This window comes from Oncorhynchus nerka, linkage group LG26, assembly GCF_034236695.1.
Source record: "Oncorhynchus nerka isolate Pitt River linkage group LG26, Oner_Uvic_2.0, whole genome shotgun sequence".
Taxonomy (NCBI): domain Eukaryota; kingdom Metazoa; phylum Chordata; class Actinopteri; order Salmoniformes; family Salmonidae; genus Oncorhynchus; species Oncorhynchus nerka.
This window is the reverse complement of record NC_088421.1, coordinates 12,119,177-12,139,391: the sequence shown is the minus strand read 5'-3', so window position 1 is coordinate 12,139,391 and position 20,215 is coordinate 12,119,177. Positions and strand designations below refer to the sequence as shown.

The window sequence follows — 20,215 nt, the reverse complement described above, 5'->3', positions numbered from 1 at the left end:
TAATGTATAAAGTTAAAAGTTTTATTTTCATAGGCAGAAGTTGTACATAACGATAAATTCCACATAGTTTCAGTCACCTCCGTGCAGAAAGATCTCATCTTCTCATGGGTGTAAATGTTTTGGACTTAAGGATAAAATTCTGGGTGAATATCAGACCTGGATGTCAGTTCCACAATTCACTTGTATATAGTGTGACAACATGATCAGATGGATGGTTGTATGTACACAACATCCAAGTGGGGCACTTGAAAATTGAAATGGTCAAAAAATGTTATTTTTCCTATCTTATTTTCCCTTGACGAGTAGAACCGTAAAATGGTTACCTGTAACACAGTCCTGTCCATTATATACAGTACAAACATCATAATGACAACCCTCCTCTTTCAGTTTAGATTCATTTGGCACTTACAGCTTTTTCAGGGGAGACTATAGTGTTCATGGTTCTTATACACGGATATAGTATTTTTTGAGTTAGAAGAGCTGACGCTCATGTAAACTGAATGGCAAATGCTTCATAAAGTACACGTATCACTGAGTACCAATGGCACAGGTGACTAGTTGTCAAACTAAAGGAGGAATGAGATCTCCCATCAACCACCACTTCAGAGTTCACATTCAGTTAGTCGGTTTCTCGTACGGTACGGCATATTTTCTTTTGAAGAACATTGATATAAATGCACAGTAAGTTATTTCACTATGTATGAAGGGGGTGGTGTTGATGCTATAGCCACAGAGACAGGTCAGATACAGAGCTTTAGCATTATCATGAGTTTAGCATTGCCTCCAAAAGCTACCGGGAAGAGGCTTTTTCTGAGTAACAGGAAAGTTAGCATGACAGGATACTGAGTTCCTCCATAGAGCTGCATTTGAAAATAAAAGCTAATTATCTTGCTAATGTGCTTAGAGTTCATTTGAAACCAAAAGACAACACGTGCGCTGTCTTGCACTGTTAATAGATACACTGTAGGCTAAAAGCTAGCATTGCTCATTGAGAGGACAAGCAATCGTTAATAGATGTGAGTACAGTAACAGAAATACAGAGAGAATAACACACAGCATGTGTTCATGTTGAAAATAACAACAATGCCATGAGGCTGATGGTACAGTATAAGCGATACATTGAATATATACTGTAGATAGTAGGTTTTTGTTGCCATTCTAATTGCTTGTTTCGTTCCAGAAGCTTCACGTACACAGTTTTCGCTAGGTGAGTGATAAAGCAGAGGGGAAGTGCTTCATACAGAGAGGAAGTGATTTCACTGATGTGGTAGCAGGAGGAAATTGTCACCAAGGGAGAAGAAAACCGTTCAGCACTGTTGTCAATGGGGGACTAGTCAGTAACATAGATCAGGGATTTTAATTCTCCTCCATTACGGTGAATGTTTCACAGAGGCCAATAGAGCTTCTGTTTGTTGTGGCAATGTGGGGAGGAGCAGAAGAGTTACCAGGTGGTGGGGGGTGGGGGAGGGGTCAGTCAGCAAGGGGTCAGTGCAGGTGGCTGAAATGCAGCAGGTTAATTCTAGGCCATGTCGACTTCTCTCTCTATGCCCACATACTTCAGGGCATCATCCTGGCTGTACCTGTAAGGGGCAGGAGAGAGAGTCAGGACAGTGTGAAGCATCAGTGTAAATAAATACATGTCATCCCACAAATATCAGAGACAACCAAAGAAGGACTGCGATACCGTATTGTATCGAAGGCTCCAGTGTTCCCATGGCCACAAGGCTCTACCTATAGTCGAAGAAGAGCTCCTCCCCCTGTAGGATAGCCCGTTTGGCAAAGATCCCGATGCGGTGGTCTCCATTCACCATGACCACTGCAACAACAGCCATCACATCATTGATTTGTGCACGTCACCAAACCAAATCACTCCACAAAACAGGCTTTGTATTTTTCTGTGATCCTACCCTTAGCGTAGCAGTTTGGGTTCACCGAGTGATTCGCAAATCTGATTTTATTCCCTTTCCTTGTGGCGTCCACGACAAAGTCTGTTGAGACATTACAGGAACAGTGTCAGCTCAGCGATCACAGAACACAGCGACGGTGATGTCCTTTAAAGGGTTAACTGTGCATCATCAGCGTGTTGAGGAGTCATTATTACCATTGTTCAGGTTGAAGAGGAAGCTGGACATGTATTTGTCGTAGATCCTCCCCCGTCGGTCCGCCTCATCCTGCGAGATTAGCTGCAGACACAGACAGTTTCAGAGTGTGATGGTCAGACTAAATGTTTTATATATTAACACAAAGGCATTCATACAAACGCATACTGATACCGTATAAACCCCACACCCAACTATACCCCATTACATGATAAAGAAAGCTACGTTCAACAGTTTTATGTAGCCTCACCTCTCCACAGTACTCTGAGATGAACTCATTCTTCTGAACGGACTCTTTGATGAAGGTGCCCCACCCTGCCACGTTTGAGGGGGCAAGCAGGAGGTGCTGGGAGAGGTCAGAGGTTAAAGTTGGCTGACATTTACGCAAAATGACAAGACAACACCGGAATAATACAACGGTGCCTTTTATTCCTCAGCAAGTCATAAGCATGTTAATATGGGTTCTGACTCCGACCGGAATTCAGATACAGCACATCATCGGCTATTTTCTATTCCTTTGGACTGCAACATGACCCACTGGCCTACCTTCTTGAGCCCCCTTTGGATGCTGCAGTTCTTGCAGGAGACTACCTTGCTGTCCCAGTGGTCCGCGGCTCCACAGGTCATACACAGATCTGGGTCACATTCCCTCACCGCCAGGTAGCAGGGACATTGCTTGGTGTTGCACTGGGTCTTACAGCGGCAGCCCGGGAAACGGTTCTGGCCTGGAGAACAATGTAACACCCCAGGTTAGTGTTCAGAGACAGTCAGGGGAACGTTCAGCGGAGAGGTTTATAGTCACTTTTAGAAACAGCATAGAAACAGAGAGGCCGTATGAGTTACATGCCTCAGTGGACTAGAGAACTATTTTGTAACAGAATTCTCTGTGGCTGTGTGGCGAACGGCAACTGCATTTTCATTAATGAACGCCGCCTCAACGGTAAAAAAGCTGCTGCTCTGTAATGTAACTCATCAATCACTGACCTCTGCTGGCAGCTATGCTGAAATACAGCTGTGCTGAGAGTAATGGAAAGCCTTCCGGGCAGAGGAAGAAGGAAAACGAGCAGCAGACAACTTAAAATGTCCCTCTCCTCTCCAACAGGTTTAGCTGGAGGACAATACTCCATAAGTAGAGCAGTAACATTAGTCTTGTCTCTCCTCCTTCCTAAGTCTTCTTCCCTACAGTTTGTGTGGCTGTGTGTGTGTGTGTGTGTGTGTGTGTGTGTGTGTGTGTGTGTGTGGCTGTGTGTGTGTGCGCATCACCGAGCAGTGTTCAGTCGTAGCGGTCGGTCTCGTATAAATGTAGGGATGGATGTTGTAGCTCAGGCACTGTGCCTGTCACATCTCTTTGATTCCTCTCCAGGGCTGTGGAGCTCACACATTAAACCCTCCATACGCTGCTTCCTGTCAAAACCAGGGAGGGGGAGGGAGAACTGTATTTCTATTAGAACACAAAATGAGCCAAAGCTGTGAATTCAGAGCCAAGCTCTCTCTCTCTCTCTCTCTCTCTCCCCCCCCTCTCTCTCTCTCTCAACATTCCTTCCTTCCGCCCTGTGGCCATTTGTGGAAGTGCGTGGGCACAGCGGTTCAGGCTCATTTCTCCTGGGATGAATGTGTCAGAGCATTGTGAACACGGCCCCATGCTGAACAGATGCCCATGCAGCTAACCAAACCCTGCCTGCCAGAGGACAGCTTATCCTGCGGAACACACAGCGAGGAGGAGGATCGTCTTACACACTGTTCCACTGTCTATTCTGGCCTGTCAAAAGGGCCTTTTCATCCACCGAGTGAAAGAGAGCTAGTCTTCAGCAGAATTGTCCTGTGAACACATTCCTATTCCCATTACAGAGTTGAGCTGTGAAACCTCTCGCTGTCAGTACAGGTAATTGTAGTACACATTTACCCCAGCCAGTTTAGTGGAAGGAATGTTCAGTATGTGTTGAAATATGTCTGTTTTCACACTGATATGTTTTGGTCTTCTGCAAATGGTCTGTCCGGGTTGGGAAGTGGTGTGTGTGTGTGTGTGTGTGTGTGTGTGTGTGTGTGTTAGGACATGGTGGTAACAGTGGATGTGTGTTTGGGTAAGGTGACACTCACACTCGTGCTCACACTGGCAGAACTTCTCACAGAAATTCTGGGTCATCACACAGGGACAGGAGCTGTCACATGGGTGGTCCGGGTGGTCACATGGCTGGTAGTTGTACACCTGATTGGATGAGTTATCTAGAGAGGACAAAGGCTTTAATTATACAATGAGCAGATACATCATTCTGAATTAGTGTGTAAGAAATGCATTTGACAACGTTAATTTGACTATTTCAATACTTCAGTCAAGTGAAGAACTCACCTTTCTTGAGCTGTATCTTTGCCCATAACCTACAGAAAGAAATGAAAAACACTTTCAATAATCATGTCTATTTCTGTACAAAGGTATTTGAAAAAGAGCAGTTCCTTTCATTTTCTGCACGGTTTAATCTTTTTCTCCCACTGATCTGTGCATCAGGGTCCATTCTCACTACATTCCTATGAGGTCATTCTGCAACAGGGACGGGGAGGGAGTGAGTGTAAAAGTCGGTGGCCATCTTGCCTGTGCTTCCTCTTCTTCTTCTGAGGGGAGTTGCCACCATCCTCCAACGGAACACGATGGATCAGGACCTCTTTCACAGCAAACTCATACACCTGAGGAAGAGAGGGAACACACACATTAAACACACACATGCAGGCATATTTGTCAGCGCATACACGACACGCATACACACAGATATGAGGCAACTATCCACAACGGTGCAGAATGTTGTGTGGTTCTGGAATTGGTCCCATTGTGTAGTTGAGTGCCTCTCAAATTAAGCTGGGAAGCGCATCGCTGCATGTGATTACTCCATAAAACACGCGGCCCTCTCCTCCCCTATCAGAACCCACCACCATCTCAGCGTAATGCACACACACACACCTCCCCGCCATCCCACTCACCGCACACACCCGCAAAGCCCCAAACCACTTCTGCCTGCCAAAAAAACTGATTTGGCTTCCTCCCTAAAACAGACAGACACACATTACGCAGAGGGAGGGACTGGGAAGCTCGTAGCAGCGGTGTTTCCATCCAGCCAAGCCACAGGCTCTCTGAGGGATAACAAGGCCATGCTATAGAGTCATACTGGCGTTGTGCTGGGGGCCGGGATGCTGCTGCAGGGGGCTAAGCTACTTTGCAACGTCTGTGGCGGTTCTCTGTCGTCGCGGATCTCTGTCGTCGCGGATCTCTGTCGTCGCGGATCTCTGTCGTCGCGCTTCGCCCTCTTTGTTTCTCGGTCTTTGTCTCTCTGTTTTGGTTTTGGAGGATTGGAACGTGTCTCTCAATAGCTTTGCAAATCTGATCAGAAGGCCTAATATGTTCCCCATACAATACTCCCATAACTCCCCCATATTAGAGACACACAACATCCCCACAATACCTCAGCTCAGAAGGGATCCGTTCGCTATAAGCCGTCTGAGCCCGGAGACCGTGACAGCGTCTCAGAGAATAACAAAGCTGTCATGTACATGTCGTAAAAGTCCTAATTTATGACTCCGCATGTTGTTTACATTCCATTTGTAATCATCCCAATTTTCCACACAGTATTATGTGTTACGACACTTGTATCAATGCCAACACACTACAACACAGTCACAGCACCACTTCGTTATCTTATTGGTCTGTACTAGTCTGTAATGTGTTTTGGTCATTAGCGTGTTGGCCAGGAGACTTGCTTTAATTGGTGTATCAATAGAGTATATGAACATCTGGTGGGTGTAGGTTCTTGGTGGTTCACCTGTTTGCAGGTCTTGGTGCTGATGAGGCGAGCGATGGAGCAGAAGTTGTTGTAGTAGGTTCCGTGCAGCACTCTGAACAGAGACTCCTCAGCCCCACTCCACTGGACAGGAGGTTCCACCTGCTCCCCGTGCTCCTCCCCCGGGCACAGCTTGGTGGGGGTCTGACAGCGAGAGTTGCTCTCTGACCGTACCCAAAAACACATACATGCGCACGCACACAGACACACACACAGGGGGGGCATTTGAGACTCATGCACATACACCCACTGCCATGCACATAAACCTACTGCCAAAGGCAGAGAGCAACATGTTGCTTGGCAACAGGTTCAAGGCTGTGTTATTGTGACCACATGCTATGACTGGGGAATGCTTATTAGTCCGCTCATCAATCTGTTTTTACACATGATTTGAGCTAGAGGGGACGGCCGCTGGGCCACCAGCTTAAGTCAGTAGTCTATCTTCAAAATGAAGAGCTGCAGTGACATCACAGTACAGATATTAGTTCCTTCCAAACTGAATGCAAGAGAGAGACAGTATAGAGAGACTGAGTGAATGATTAAGACAGAGAAAACGAGAGCCTGAGTAGATTGCTCTTTCTCCCTCCCACTGTTCTCCACATGAGTCTGTCAACAGAAAGAGGAAACCAGGGGGAGAGGCTGAGTGAAGAATCTATTGGTTTTGGAGCTGAAACCCATGGTTGGATTCTTGTGTTTGGAGAGCGAGTGAGAGTGAATGGTTTAAAAAAAAAAATCTTCTTCAGCCAATGTTCTCTTTTCTGATGAACTGCATTCAGCACACATGAACCATTCTGGCAGATGAGCGTTATGGGGAACTTAGTCCATCCATTCTGTCATTAATACACTGAGGTATGACAGATATACTGTAGTACCGTAGCAGCTGAGGCATTAGTGTTCTCCTACTTTAGAAGATAGGAAGCTGGCAGTCTCCTATTCATGGGTTGCATGTTTCGTCACAATATTGTTTTGAACGTTCGTTTTGGACTGATGCCCAACTGAGCATCCTACTCGATGTATTGTCAATGAGCACTGACGAAAATGTAATCAAAAGTGCCCCAGCTAGCACAGTGGTTCTGGGCCGATTCCGGCTGAGAGTCCGCCTTCGGCAGTATTGCTTATGGCTAGGATGCGGGGATTGAGCTCGGGCCGATTCCGGTGAGCGTTATCTGGCCCAAATGTATTACTTGAGGCTCAGGCCGATTCCGGTGAGAGTTATCTGGCCCAAATGTTTACTTGGGGCTCAGGCCGATTCCGATGAGAGTTATCTGGCCCAAATGTTTACTTGGGGCTCAGGCCGATTCCGGTGTGAGTTATCTGGCCCAAATGTATTACTTGGGGCTCAGGCCGATTCCGGTGTGAGTTATCTGGCCCAAATGTATTACTTGGGGCCTCGGGCCGATTGAGGCTACTCTCTGGCAGATGATTACACAGGCTGCTTTATATAATTAACATTTCATAATTTTCTCATTGTTTCTGTGATCAAAAAATATAATTAACATTTATATTAAATTCTTTAAGAGCCCGTTGTATTATTTTGATACTTTGTGCAAGGCAATTGATAAACATTAAAAACTTTGTGGATGGAGCCTCCCGAGTGGCGCAGCGGTCTAAGACACTGCATCGTAGTGAAAACTGCGTTACTACCCAATTGGCCCAGCATCATCAAAGTTAGGGGAGGGTTTGGCTGTCCGGGATGTCCTTGTCCCATCGCGCTGTAGTGACTCCCGTGGCAGACCAGGCGCATGCACGCTGACACGGGCACCAGGTGTTTCCTCTGACACAAAATGTTTTTTTTTGTGGATGGGTATAATTTATATGTATAAAATGCATAATAGTAATATTTCAATCGGGTAATTTTGTATACATTTATTTACATTTGCATCGGGCCGCTTCTGTGGGGATTCTGGTAAGGTGCCGGCAAAGTCAACTGAATTCTGGTAGATGGAAAAGACCTGATGTACTTGGGCCGATTCTGGGCAGTCATTCATTTTGATTCCGGGCCGAGTCCGACACCCGATTCTGGGCCAATTCAATCAGTTCCGGACGCCCGGAAGAGGACCGCTTCTGGGCAGATTCCTCACTGCTGGCTGGGGAATTACAGTGGCTTAGAAATACAATGCAAATAAAAAAGAAGGCAAATAAATCAAAACCTTTTGTCATCATTTTGATGTCGCCAGATTGACTTTAGATGCATGACGCGACCGAGTGACGCAGGTGCAACCTGTGAATAGTACTTTAGAAGCTCGTCTTTCCCATAATTGTCTCTTAAAGTACTTACGGACCAGACAGACTAACATGAACATCGGCCGTGCGCTGTGGGTGGCCGTCCTATCGCCTCTGACCACAGAACATCGGCCGCCATTTTCTGTTCATTTCCCAACGATTCTACATGTTGAACCGCCCCTGTTTGTCGACACCCAGCAGGTGCTCTACTGCGCATCCCTGACGTTTGTGTTGGTCTGTCTTGTCCCTTATAATGCTTGTGTTTCCCCAAGCTACCTGAGGAGCTGGTGGTCTCGTGATCACTATCCACCTCCTTGGCCTCCTCAGTGGTGCCTGACGGGCCAGGGCAGCTGGAGCTGGGAGGGCGTGGCTGTCGCCGCCGCCGCCGGGACCTCTGGGAGCGCAGCATCTCCTGATCCGCAAACTCTTTGGCCCCTTTCTTTAGAGGAGGGAGAGAGGAAGAGAGGGACAGAAATGAAGAGATAGAAGAGTGTTAAAGAAGGGATGAATGGATCGGAGCGTCATCATTGGCTTGTCTGTCTGTTGTCGGGCAGTTAAAGACAGAGGACATGTAGAGGATCTGAGCACACCTGGAGCAGAAAGCAGTCCAGACCACAGGGCTCTGTCTCCATGCGAATCTCCTTGCTCTTCCTCTTGTAAACATTGGGGGTAGCGTGAAAAGCTGGAAAGACACATACTATTAGTATAATGATAGTAACAATATACTGTATGTTAGAAGTACAGTAATAGTAGGGACGTAAAACATTTCGCCTGCTGCACAGACCCTATGGACACTCTAGTCTAGAGCGCCTGGTTAAATTGAGATTAGGAGCATATCAATTCTCCCCATGGTTAAAGTAGGAAGAAATATATTGTTGTAACAATGTGTGAGTCTGCTACATTTACTAATATCATATATTAAAATATTGAATTACTTTGACATATTTAATTAGGTTACGTTATGCTAATTTCCAATGGTGGACAGAATGTGTTACTACATTACACATTACACGTTTTTACCACACAAGAATTGCAGGAAATACACATCCTTTTTTACCTCAGATGGGTGATGTTAGTATTACAGTTTATAGTCATCATGATCTCATAAAATCGATTGCTTAAAACAGATCAATACCCATACTTGTTCTAAATAGTAGCCATTTTGGGTATGCAAAAATAGAACGTTTTATAGTATTTTAAATGTTGAAAATGTTGTATGCTTTAAATGCCAGGATGTCATACTAATTTGGGGTTTTCGTCTAGTATTCCACTATTGAGGAAGAGAATCATTTTGAGAACGACGTGTGTTTGACAACAGCTGATAATCAGATATTTTGGACACTGCCACTGTTTTTGTCATAAACACCAGTTGTGGGACTTAGAACGCAGCTGTCATTTTCAGACCACAGTGGCTAGAAAAAAATTGGGAGCTCTGGCATTACATGAATTAATGGATTTGAGGGTTAAGCTATCATTCAAATGAAAACCAACCCCTATTGCTATTAGAAACCGATGATGAGGTGGTGATTTGTTGAAATTATCCAGTCCCAAAAAATGGTTTCCTTTTCCGCATTGGTCATCTACCAAAATCTTTTTCTCACAGAGAAATAAGTTGATAAATGGCTACGACAGGTTGTCATCATTCGACATATATATGTTGTATACCCAAGTTCTTTGAGGTTTGTCTGGTAGAAGAGTGCTAATGGTACATAATCGCCACGGTAATTGTCCCAGTTCTATTGATTTCAATACAATATCGATGTGAGTGATTAATATGCGTGCGCTATTGATTACAGTAGTACAAGCTCATCAATTCCATTCTTGAGTGACCGCTCGGTAAATATTAGTACGTGTGCAGTTTGTAAGGTGTTAATTTAGGGAAAGGGGGATACCTAGTCAGTTGTCAACTGGAATGGGTCTTCCGCATTTAACCCAACCCCTCTGAATCACAGAGGTGCGGGGGGCTGCCTTGATCGACATCCTTCAGTGCCCGGGGAGCAGTTGGTTAACTGCCTTGCTCAGGGGCCGAATGACAGATTTTTACCTTGTCAGCTCGGGGATTCGATCCAGCATCCTTTCGGTTACTGGCCCAAACGCACTAACCTTTTAGCAAAATACAAGTATCCTGAACATGTGACACGTGTGTAGGGTGTAACTTTTATGTACTGGTCTTCAAAATATCACAAGTATTTCAGCATATTGATTATGAATTTGGACATTTAAAACCGGTGTTTTAACACTCGGCCATAAATCAAAAAGCCATGACAACAGGAAGCAGCAACAGTGTTATTTTCAATCTTTTTTTTAGGGAATACAAACGGTACTTTGAAAATTATTTTTAAACTGAATTCTACTTTATCAGGTAAAAACTACTGAATGAGCCCAAAAACGTGCTATGATTCATTGATGTTGATGATATTAGTGAAATCGTGAAAATATGTTTGTCCTGGCTAGTAATAATGCATTTATTATAACACTAGAGATGTGTTGATTCCAAGAGAGTCTGAGTGAGAGAGAGAAAAAATAAAAACAGAAATCCAGAGGAAAAGCCACATGTTGACAGATGTCAATAGGTTAAAAACACAGAGTTAGAGAGAGAGAGAGAGTTAGAGAGAGAGAGAGTTAGAAAGAGAGAGAGTTAGAGAGAGAGAGAGTTAGAGAGAGAGTTAGAGAGAGAGAAAGAGTTAGAGAGAGAGTTAGGAGAGAGAGAGTTAGAGAGAGAGTTAGAGAGAGAGAGAGAGTTAGAGAGAGAGTTAGAGAGAGAGTTAGAGAGAGAGAGAGAGTTAGAGAGAGAGTTAGAGAGAGATACAGAAAGTGAGAGAAAAGAGTAAACCCATAGGACACATTACGGTGGAGGAAGCAGTCGTATTTGAAGCAGCGCCTGCAGAACAGCGTATGGAAGGAGTGTAGGGACTGCTCCCGCTGGACAGACTTGGCGAACGGCCCGTCTATGTTAGGGGTGCAGAGGGGGGGCAGCTTTACCGGGCTGGGGGGCTCCAGGAGGTCCTTGTACCTAGGGAGGTGTCATTTGGGGAAGAAGGGGATAAAACAAAACATAGCCTTACCATGCATAACATAACTTTGTATTAGGATAGTATTTTGTATGAGCATGGTATATGGCATGATATACAGTAGAAGTGGGAAACTACAGTAAGTAGCTGTATTCTGACTCAAGTAGGCCTATGCCAGGAGTAGGCAACTAGATTCAGCCGCTGGACAATTTTTGTCATGGATGGTTGGGGGGCCGGAACATAATTATAATCATTTGTACGTTGCAAATAGACCACAACTAAGCCCAAAACGAAATTGTATTAGGAAATAATAATTTCATACCTTGATTACATTGAGACATGATCAAGTCAAAAACATTTTTTGGGGGGGGAATACTTGGGAACAAATTTCCTAAATGAAACAAATATTTTGCTGAATTCCTGGTGATTTTACAGTCCTTCTCTTTTTTACGAAAAACAAAACATCATTCTTTGTTTTACTAAAAACTTTGGGGGGCCCTGTTGCCGACCCCTGGCCTATGCTCATTTGCACGTGGATTTGGATGAGAGTGTTTAGTTTGTGGTATTTTATAAGAAAAAGGCCTTTCAGACGGGGATGCAACAACTTTTCTTTTGAGTGTGAGGAGAGAGGGCAGAGAGTATTATTAGCATCTCCCTGAGAGCTCCCATCTCCATGGTGAACACTAAGCAACGCACGGCTAAGCACATCACAGTTGTTGGGCACTTTTCTTACTTTTCCTTCAGCTCCTCTGTCGTACCCTTGTAGGGGAACATCGAGGCGATGGCCGTGAATATCTTATCATGCGGGATCTTCTTTTTGGCAGCCAAATCCCTCACTAAGGAAGGTAGTGAGAAGAAAAGCAAAGAGCAGATAATTAGCAACTCAACCACCCCTTTTCTAGTTCCGATTTCCCATTGAGATGTAATTGTATTTGCACTTTTTGCCATGTAAGCAAACATATTGGAAAGATAACAAAGTCCCGAGCCTATTGAGAAGGACTGTTTGTCCATGTGCTCTGTGTATTGAGAGAGTACCAATGAGTGTTTGTCATACTGATGTGTTCTGACACTGAGTGACAGTGTCTGATGCCACAGTATCTCTCGATGTGTGTCACCCCCCCACCAGTTCCCATAATCCCTGGTGCTCTCTATGTGCCAGAGGTCAAAGGGCCTTGTAACCAGAACCTGGTCCTATTGTATTGGTGTTATGACCAAACATGTTCCCCCATCCACCCTGTCTGTCCCTGGGACTGGGACAGTCTCTATGTAAACAATGCCAGGCAGTGCCACCGTGCTGGGACAGAGCAACCTGCTGGCCCCTGTACAACATGGGGTACAGTACAGTCACAGTGATCAACCTGACCTGTACCCGCTCTTCTCTCATCCCACTGATAAGAGTAAGAGGACAAGTCTATAGCAAATACAAATAAGATAGTCCAGCATAGTAAAACCAGTGACTCTCATATAGAAAACAGCACGTATTGCCTTTTGTTAGATAAGCATCCAATCACATCTAGGAGACATGAACAACTGTGTTAGATGTGGTTACATCTTTCAGTAAAAAGACTCTGGAGGACACTTACCCTCTATGACACTCCTCCTCTTCCTCCTGAAGAAGGCTGTGGGCCCTACCTTGGCCTCTTCAGTCCCTTCCCCAGCGCTCTTCCTCACCCCTTTCTCTTCCTCCTCTTTCCCCCCTTTCTCCTCCTCTTCCTCCTCCTGGTCTGAGTACTGGCTCAAGGCCTCCACCAACTCTTTAAAGATCTCGTCGTTGATGAACCCTCCCTCTGGGAGACAAACCACACAGTCAAACATGTCAGCACCTACTGATTACATCATGCAATATACATCAGCACATATCCCCTAAACAATTAAGATTTCCCCAGAAGCACACAGCAACGCACATACTGTCCCGATGACCTCCTGGAGCCCGCCTAACCCCCACGTCTCCAATAATATAACTCTGTGATAGATCAGACTGACAGTGTGCGTAATCGAAACAGGACAGAAAGGATGATATCCCTAGTCTAGGTAGGTAGGCAGGTCACCTCTGTCTCCATGGACACCGTCATAGTTGTCGATGAGCTCCTCCAGGAAGGCCTCGTCCTGCTCCAACACCTCGTCTCCCATGTAGGGGATGTTATGGAGGAACGTTTCATCCTCCACCTAGGAAACCATTTTTAATTTTATTTCATTAGGCAAGTCAGTTAAGAACAAATTCTTATTTACAATGGCGGCTTACCCCGGCCAACGCTGGGCCAATCGTGCGCCACCCTGTGGGACTCCAAATCACGGCTGGATGTGATGCAGGTTTTTCTGTATTTGTACTATTTTCTACATTGTAGAATAATAGTGAAGGCATCAAAACTATGAAATAACACATATGGAATAATATAGTATCCAACAAAAGTGTTAAACAAATCAAAATATATTTTATATTCTTCAAATAGCCACCCTTTGCCTTGATGACAGCTTTGCACACTCTTGGCATTCGCTCAAACAGCTTAAACTGGAAAGCTTTTCCAACAGTCTTGAAGAAGTTCCCACATATGCTGAGCACTTGTTGGCTGCTTTTCCTTCACTCTGCGGTCCGACTCATCCCGAACCATCTCAATTTGGTTGAGGTCGGGTGATTGTGGAGGCCAGGTCATCTGATGCAGCACTCCATCACTCTCCTTCTTGGTAAAATAGCCCTTACACAGCCTGGAGGTGTGTTGGGTCATTGTCCAGTTGAAAAACAAATGATTGTCCCACTAAGCCCAAACCAGATGGGATGGCATAACACTACAGAATGCTGTGGTAGACATGCTGGTTAAATGTGCCTTGAATTCTAGATAAATCCCAGACAGTGTCACCAGCAAAGCACCCCCATACCATAACACCTCCTCCATGCTTTACGGTGGGAAATACACTTGCGGAAATCATCTGTTCACCCACCGCGTCTCACAAAGACACCTTTAACACGGCGGTTGGAACCAAAAATCTCAAATTTGGACTCTAGACCAAAGGACAAATTTCCACCGGTCTAATGTCCATTGTTCCTCTTTCTTGGCCCAAGCAAGTCTCTTTTTCTTATTGGTGTCCTTTAGTAGTGGTTTCTTTGCAGAAATTTGACCATGAAGGCCTGATTCACTCAGTCTCCTCTGAACAGTTGATGTTGAGATGTGCCTGTTGCTCGAACTCCGTGAATAATTTATTTGGGCAGAAATTTCTGAGGCTGGTAACTCTAATGAACGTATCCTCTGCAGCAGAGATAACTTTGGGTCTTCCTTTCCTGTGGCGGTCCTTGTGAGAGCCAGTTTCATCATAGCGCTTGATGGTTTTTGCGACTGCACTTGAAGGATCGTTCAAAGTTCTTGAAAATGTTCCGTATTGACTGACCTTCAATAAAGTAATGATGGACTGTCGTTTCTCTTTGCTTATTTGAGCTGTTCTTGCCATAATATGGACTTGGTCTTTTACCAAATAGGGCTATCTTCTGTATACCACCCCTACCTTGTCACAACACAACTGATTGGCTCAAACACATTAAGGAAAGACATTTAAAAAAAATAACTTTTAAGAAGGCACGCCTATTAATTAAAATGCATTCCAGGTGACTACCTCATGAAGCTGGTTGAGAGAATGCCAAGAGTGTGCAAAGCTGTCATCAATGCAAAGGGTGGGTATTTGAAGAATCTCAAATATTGTCACGCCTTGGTCAATATGTTTTGTGTTATCGTTATATATTTTGGTCAGGCCAGGGTGTGACAGGGGTTTATGTGTTGTGTTCGTATTGGGGTTTAATAGGCATTGGGATTGTGTATGGTTAGGGGTGTGTCTAGTTAGGCTTGGCTGCCTGAGGCGATTCTCAATCAGAGTCAGGTGATTCTCGTTGTCTCGGATTGGGAACCGTATTTAGGTAGCCTTAGTTTCACATTGTATTTCGTGGGTGATTGTTCCTGTCTTTAAGTATTCACCAGATAGGCTGTAATAAGTTTCACGTTCCGTTTGTTGTTTTCATAGTATCGTTCCTTTTTCCTTTATTAAAGATCATGAGTAACCACCACGCTGCATTTCGGTCCGACTCTCTTTCTACAACAGACGAACGCCGTTACAAATATAAAATATATTTTGATTTGTTTAACACTTTTTTGGTTACAGTATGATTCCATATGTTATTTTATCGTTTTGATGCCTTCACTATTATTCTACAATGTAGAAAATAGTACAAATAAAGAAAAACCCTTGAATGAGTAGGTGCTCTAAAACTTTTGACCGGTAGTGTATACTGAATGTGTGTATGTTGTCAGGAAATCCCCATACCATGAAGTTCTGCTGCAGAGGGGACCAGGAGTACATGAAGGGGATTCCTGCCACGGTCGTCAGGGGCCGCATGGCAACCGCCTGAGCTTTAAACGCTGGGAAGCCAAACTCCACCATGCACAACTGTGATTGGACCAGAGACAGATGGGGGAGTATGAGGACAGACCAACACTGGATTATAACCAACAGGTAGGCTACTATTACCCAACTGGATAAAGACAATGCTATATCCACTGACACTACTCTGAAATGAACTAGGAAACAAATACCAAGACAATAGAGAAGAGCATAGTGAGAATGTCAGAAACACAAGATGCTGCTCTGTCTGTCTCCAGGCTGTTTTCATCATAGGTTCTGAGAGAGTTTAGTTATTGACCTCAGTAAGGCCGCCTCATGAACCCTTTTTGGCAGCTCAGCATCTCCCTGAAAAGGGATGAAACATCACAGTCCTCCTGATGGGAGAGCAGGCCCTGGCCTGGTTAATGAGGCAGGAGTCAGAATGGGCTTTAAAGGGCTAGTTAATGGCCAAAATGTAGATTTCCCCTTAAATACACATACACAAAATACAATCTTCTTCATGAGATGGCCATAAATAATAACTGGTAGTGCTGCAAAAATGTTGAAAGGTCTAGAACTAACCTTATAAAGGTTTACTAACCTTATAAAGGTGTACTAACCTTATAAAGGTGAACTAACCTTATAAAGGTGAACTAACCGTATAAAAGTGTACTAACCTTATAAAGGTGAACTAACCTTATAAAGGTGTACTAACCTTATAAAGGCGAACTAACCTTATAAAGGCGTACTAACCTTATAAAGGCGTACTAACCTTATAAAGGCGAACTAACCTTATAAAGGCGTACTAACCTTATAAAGGTGAACTAACCTTATAAAGGTGAACTAACCTTATAAAGGTGTACTAACCTTATAAAGGTGTACTAACCTTATAAAGGTGTACTAACCTTATAAAGGTGAACTAACCTTATAAAGGCGAACTAACCTTATAAAGGCGAACTAACCTTATAAAGGCGTACTAACCTTATAAAGGCGAACTAACCTTATAAAGGCGAACTAACCTTATAAAGGTGTACTAACCTTATAAAGGTGTACTAACCTTATAAAGGTGAACTAACCTTATAAAGGTGAACTAACCTTATAAAGGTGTACTAACCTTATAAAGGTGTACTAACCTTATAAAGGTGTACTAACCTTATAAAGGCGAACTAACCTTATAAAGGCGTACTAACCTTATAAAGGCGAACTAACCTTATAAAGGTGTACTAACCTTATAAAGGTGAACTAACCTTATAAAGGTGAACTAACCTTATAAAGGTGAACTAACCTTATAAAGGTGTACTAACCTTATAAAGGTGAACTAACCGTATAAAAGTGTACTAACCTTATAAAGGTGAACTAACCTTATAAAGGTGAACTAACCTTATAAAGGTGTACTAACCTTATAAAGGTGTACTAACCTTATAAAGGTGAACTAACCTTATAAAGGTGTACTAACCTTATAAAGGTGAACTAACCTTATAAAGGTGAACTAACCTTATAAAGGTGTACTAACCTTATAAAGGTGAACTAACCTTATAAAGGTGAACTAACCTTATAAAGGTGAACTAACCTTATAAAGGTGAACTAACCTTATAAAGGTGTACTAACCTTATAAAGGTGAACTAACCTTATAAAGGTGAACTAACCTTATAAAGGTGAACTAACCTTATAAAGGTGAACTAACCGTATAAAAGTGTACTAACCTTATAAAGGTGAACTAACCTTATAAAGGTGAACTAACCTTATAAAGGTGAACTAACCTTATAAAGGTGAACTAACCTAACCTATAAAGGTGAACTAACCTTATAAAGGTGAACTAACCTTATAAAGGTGAACTAACCTTATAAAGGTGAACTAACCTTATAAAGGTGAACTAACCTTATAAAGGTGAACTAACCTTATAAAGGTGAACTAACCGTATAAAAGTGTACTAACCTTATAAAGGTGAACTAACCTTATAAAGGTGTACTAACCTTATAAAGGTGAACTAACCTTATAAAGGTGAACTAACCGTATAAAAGTGTACAAACTCAAGTACATTGCACAAACATTATGAAAAATCTGATATTATTTTTGTCCTATTCAACAAAAGTGGCACAATAGGGCTTGAAATGACTGAAATACTTTCTACATATAGTAACAATCAAATTATAAACGACTTACTGTAATATTTCACCTGTCTTATAACTGTAAAATAAATGTGATCATACAAACATTCTCTGGGCAATCCAGAGACACCATTCAAATGTGTGCAGACCAACAATGTCTACAACTCATGGATTGCTGGTGCTATGTATTGGCCATTGAGAAGTTTCGAAGCCACCGGTCGGCCATATTGGCACTCCGCAGTAGGAGCAGTCCTCCATAGGAATGAAAGGAATTCTAAAGTATTTCAATTAAATGTCTCCCGTTTCATAAGAGCTATTGCAAGCGCAGCTACGAGGTTCACTGGCACAGGAAATCGTTGCTTTGTCTGGATAGGCCAGAAAATGTGATGCGTCGCCTCCTACTGTATGTCTCTCTATCCTTTTGTCTCACTCACCTTTTTGCCAGGTAGCGCTCCACCTGGGGTAGACAGGGGAACTGACTGGATCCTCAGCTTGGACCACTCCTCGTTCAGAAGGTTGGTACGTTCCTCTATCTTCTGCCGGTTGGACATGAACAAGGCCTGGAAAATACAGGAAATGTAAGAAGAGTTTGTAATACCTATACACACAATCTCTCTCTCTCATTATCCTTACCTTGACCTCCTCTGCATTTTTAAAGCGTTTCAGCTGACGGAGTCGCATGTACTCAGACTTCACCCTCTTCCTCCACTCCAACAGGCTACGGGAGGGTATGTTGGAGGCAGGACAAGGTGTTGGGGTTGGGATCAGGGCCGGGACTGGGTCTGAGACAGGGGCCTCCTCCATGGTCCTGCACAATGATATAAATGGAGTTACTGGCATTGACACAAATACAAAACACATGGAAGTGCCCTGGTCAATCATGCTAAAGAACACTTTTCTATTTCACCAATTCTTCAGGGTCAGTTTTTGTGTTGTTAGAAGTAGTATTAAACGAGGATATCGCTGTTGGTGTGAGTGTGGTGTGTGAATTGGTTGTGACTAACTCCAAAAACACGTTTTACTTGGATCTGGGATGTGATAACATCAATGGCAATTGGAAAAGTAATTTTCCAAGAGCTTCCCGTAAGAGAAGTGATTCAGCCCCCCCCCCCCCACACACACACACACACAAACACACACAGACTCACACAGTCAAACGAAACGCATGACTCAAACTTCTGCATGCTTGTGCGTGAGCGAACCACCGCCCCCTTCTGTTAGCAAAAGCACCAAGGACTGCATCAAAAAAGGCTTAAAAAAACACCTTCCAGTGCATCCTGGTCAGCGCTATAATGTGCCATTCGTAATCTTATCATGTGGGACTAGAACAACGGAATCATAAAATAACGGGCCTATAATAAAGTGAAACCTCAAGCACGTCAAACTTGTCATATACCTAGACCAAATGGCAGTCTGAAAAACACGTTCTCCCCTACACATACATTAGTAAAAGTGGGCGTTTCTCTTCTGAAAACCAATATGAAAACAGAACAGCTAAGTGCGTAGTACACTTTTCTAGGATTTCATAACCTCTTCTGCAGAATTCTATAACCCTATCCCACAAAAATGTTGTGGGATTGGTGAGAAGCAAAATAAATGTCGCGCTGCGTAAAGGCTTTTCGTTTTCAGGGCAAATGAGTCGTATCAACCGTACCAGGCATTAGCCTTCCTTAGAATCCTACACCCTTAGAATCCTACACCAACAGTCGATAACAGAAGTCACAGACGTTGATGCATCGCCTATCCATTTCAATTATGTTCGTTTTACGCAATGGACAGCTTTCACGCCCAACCAATAACATTATAATGTGATATTTCTAATGCGCTTCTCTGGGATGCGCGCACACATGTTCAGTTTTGATACAGTGTCGCAGTTAGAAATACCTTTAAGGATCCTCGTGTCCTCTTATTTGTAACGACTTGAGCTCGCCACTATAGCGTTGAACTCCCCGTTTGAAATCCACCATAAAATACGGATTTCTTCGCTACGGACGCGGAGTAAATAATAGGGTCCGTGTATTTGGGTTCACACGCCGATGGGATCCGAAGATTCCTATGTCGTCCGCAAGCATGCTGAAATTGAAGTTGTACAGTTAAAAGCTGCGCACTTAACTGGCTCAGAGAGTGACGTCTTTATTATGATCACTCTGTGCTTGGTAGCTGGACTGGGGTAAAAAGCGTGCGACTTGAAAGTATATGGACATTTGGATAGCCCACATGTAGCTTATGAATGATTCAACTCACAAGGGCTACACGCCTGCTATAAGGCTACTACTAACGTTATTACTACTATCAGAATAATATTACTATTAGTCAACTATTACATAGGCGACTAAGCTACAATAGGCTACTAATAACTAGTGGATAATACTAATTTATGAAAATGCTACAGTTGATAGGTAGTCATAATGATGATGTTTAATATGTTTATTATTTGTTTATATAATGAGATATATATATTTTTAAGTTCAATAGAACAAATGCCTATACCTATATGGATGTAATGCATTTTAATATGAGTGGCAGGTGATGGTATTTGGGAAGGGTATAGTAACATCATTCGTTCATCACCAATAACCTTTGCTCTC

At 43.4% G+C, this 20,215-nt stretch overlaps 1 protein-coding gene across 2 annotated transcripts; it reads right to left on the bottom strand.

Annotated features, from left to right (window-relative positions):
* Positions 1-19,763, bottom strand: LOC115110290 (histone-lysine N-methyltransferase EZH1-like). 2 transcript variants are annotated; one of them, XM_029635811.2, is made up of 20 exons: positions 19,512-19,763; positions 18,261-18,435; positions 18,062-18,187; positions 15,463-15,585; positions 13,206-13,323; positions 12,741-12,944; positions 11,891-11,993; positions 10,996-11,159; positions 8,737-8,828; positions 8,423-8,585; positions 5,906-6,087; positions 4,687-4,778; positions 4,447-4,475; positions 4,197-4,322; positions 2,646-2,824; positions 2,350-2,445; positions 2,102-2,183; positions 1,908-1,988; positions 1,685-1,816; positions 1-1,580 (listed from the first exon to the last, which is right to left on the bottom strand). In XM_029635811.2, exons 2-19 carry the CDS (start codon positions 18,429-18,431, stop codon positions 1,728-1,730), a joined length of 2,220 nt encoding a protein of 739 aa, XP_029491671.2. In that variant the 5' UTR covers positions 18,432-18,435; positions 19,512-19,763; the 3' UTR covers positions 1-1,580; positions 1,685-1,727. The 2 variants fall into 2 exon arrangements, with proteins under 2 accessions (XP_029491671.2, XP_029491670.2); XM_029635810.2 differs by having other exon boundaries at positions 1,732-1,816; positions 19,512-19,762.
* Between the last annotated feature and the right edge of the window lie 452 nt (positions 19,764-20,215).

Coding starts and splice junctions, on each gene's coding strand:
- LOC115110290 (XM_029635810.2), bottom strand. CDS start 18,431: ATGGAGGAGGCCCCTGTCTCAGACCCAGTCCCGGCCCTGATCCCAACC. Junction 18,188..18,260: donor AAAATGCAGAGGAGGTCAAG/GTAAGGATAATG, acceptor TGTATTTTCCAG/GCCTTGTTCATGTCCAACCG. Junction 2,184..2,349: donor TCTCAGAGTACTGTGGAGAG/GTGAGGCTACAT, acceptor CTGTGTCTGCAG/CTAATCTCGCAGGATGAGGC.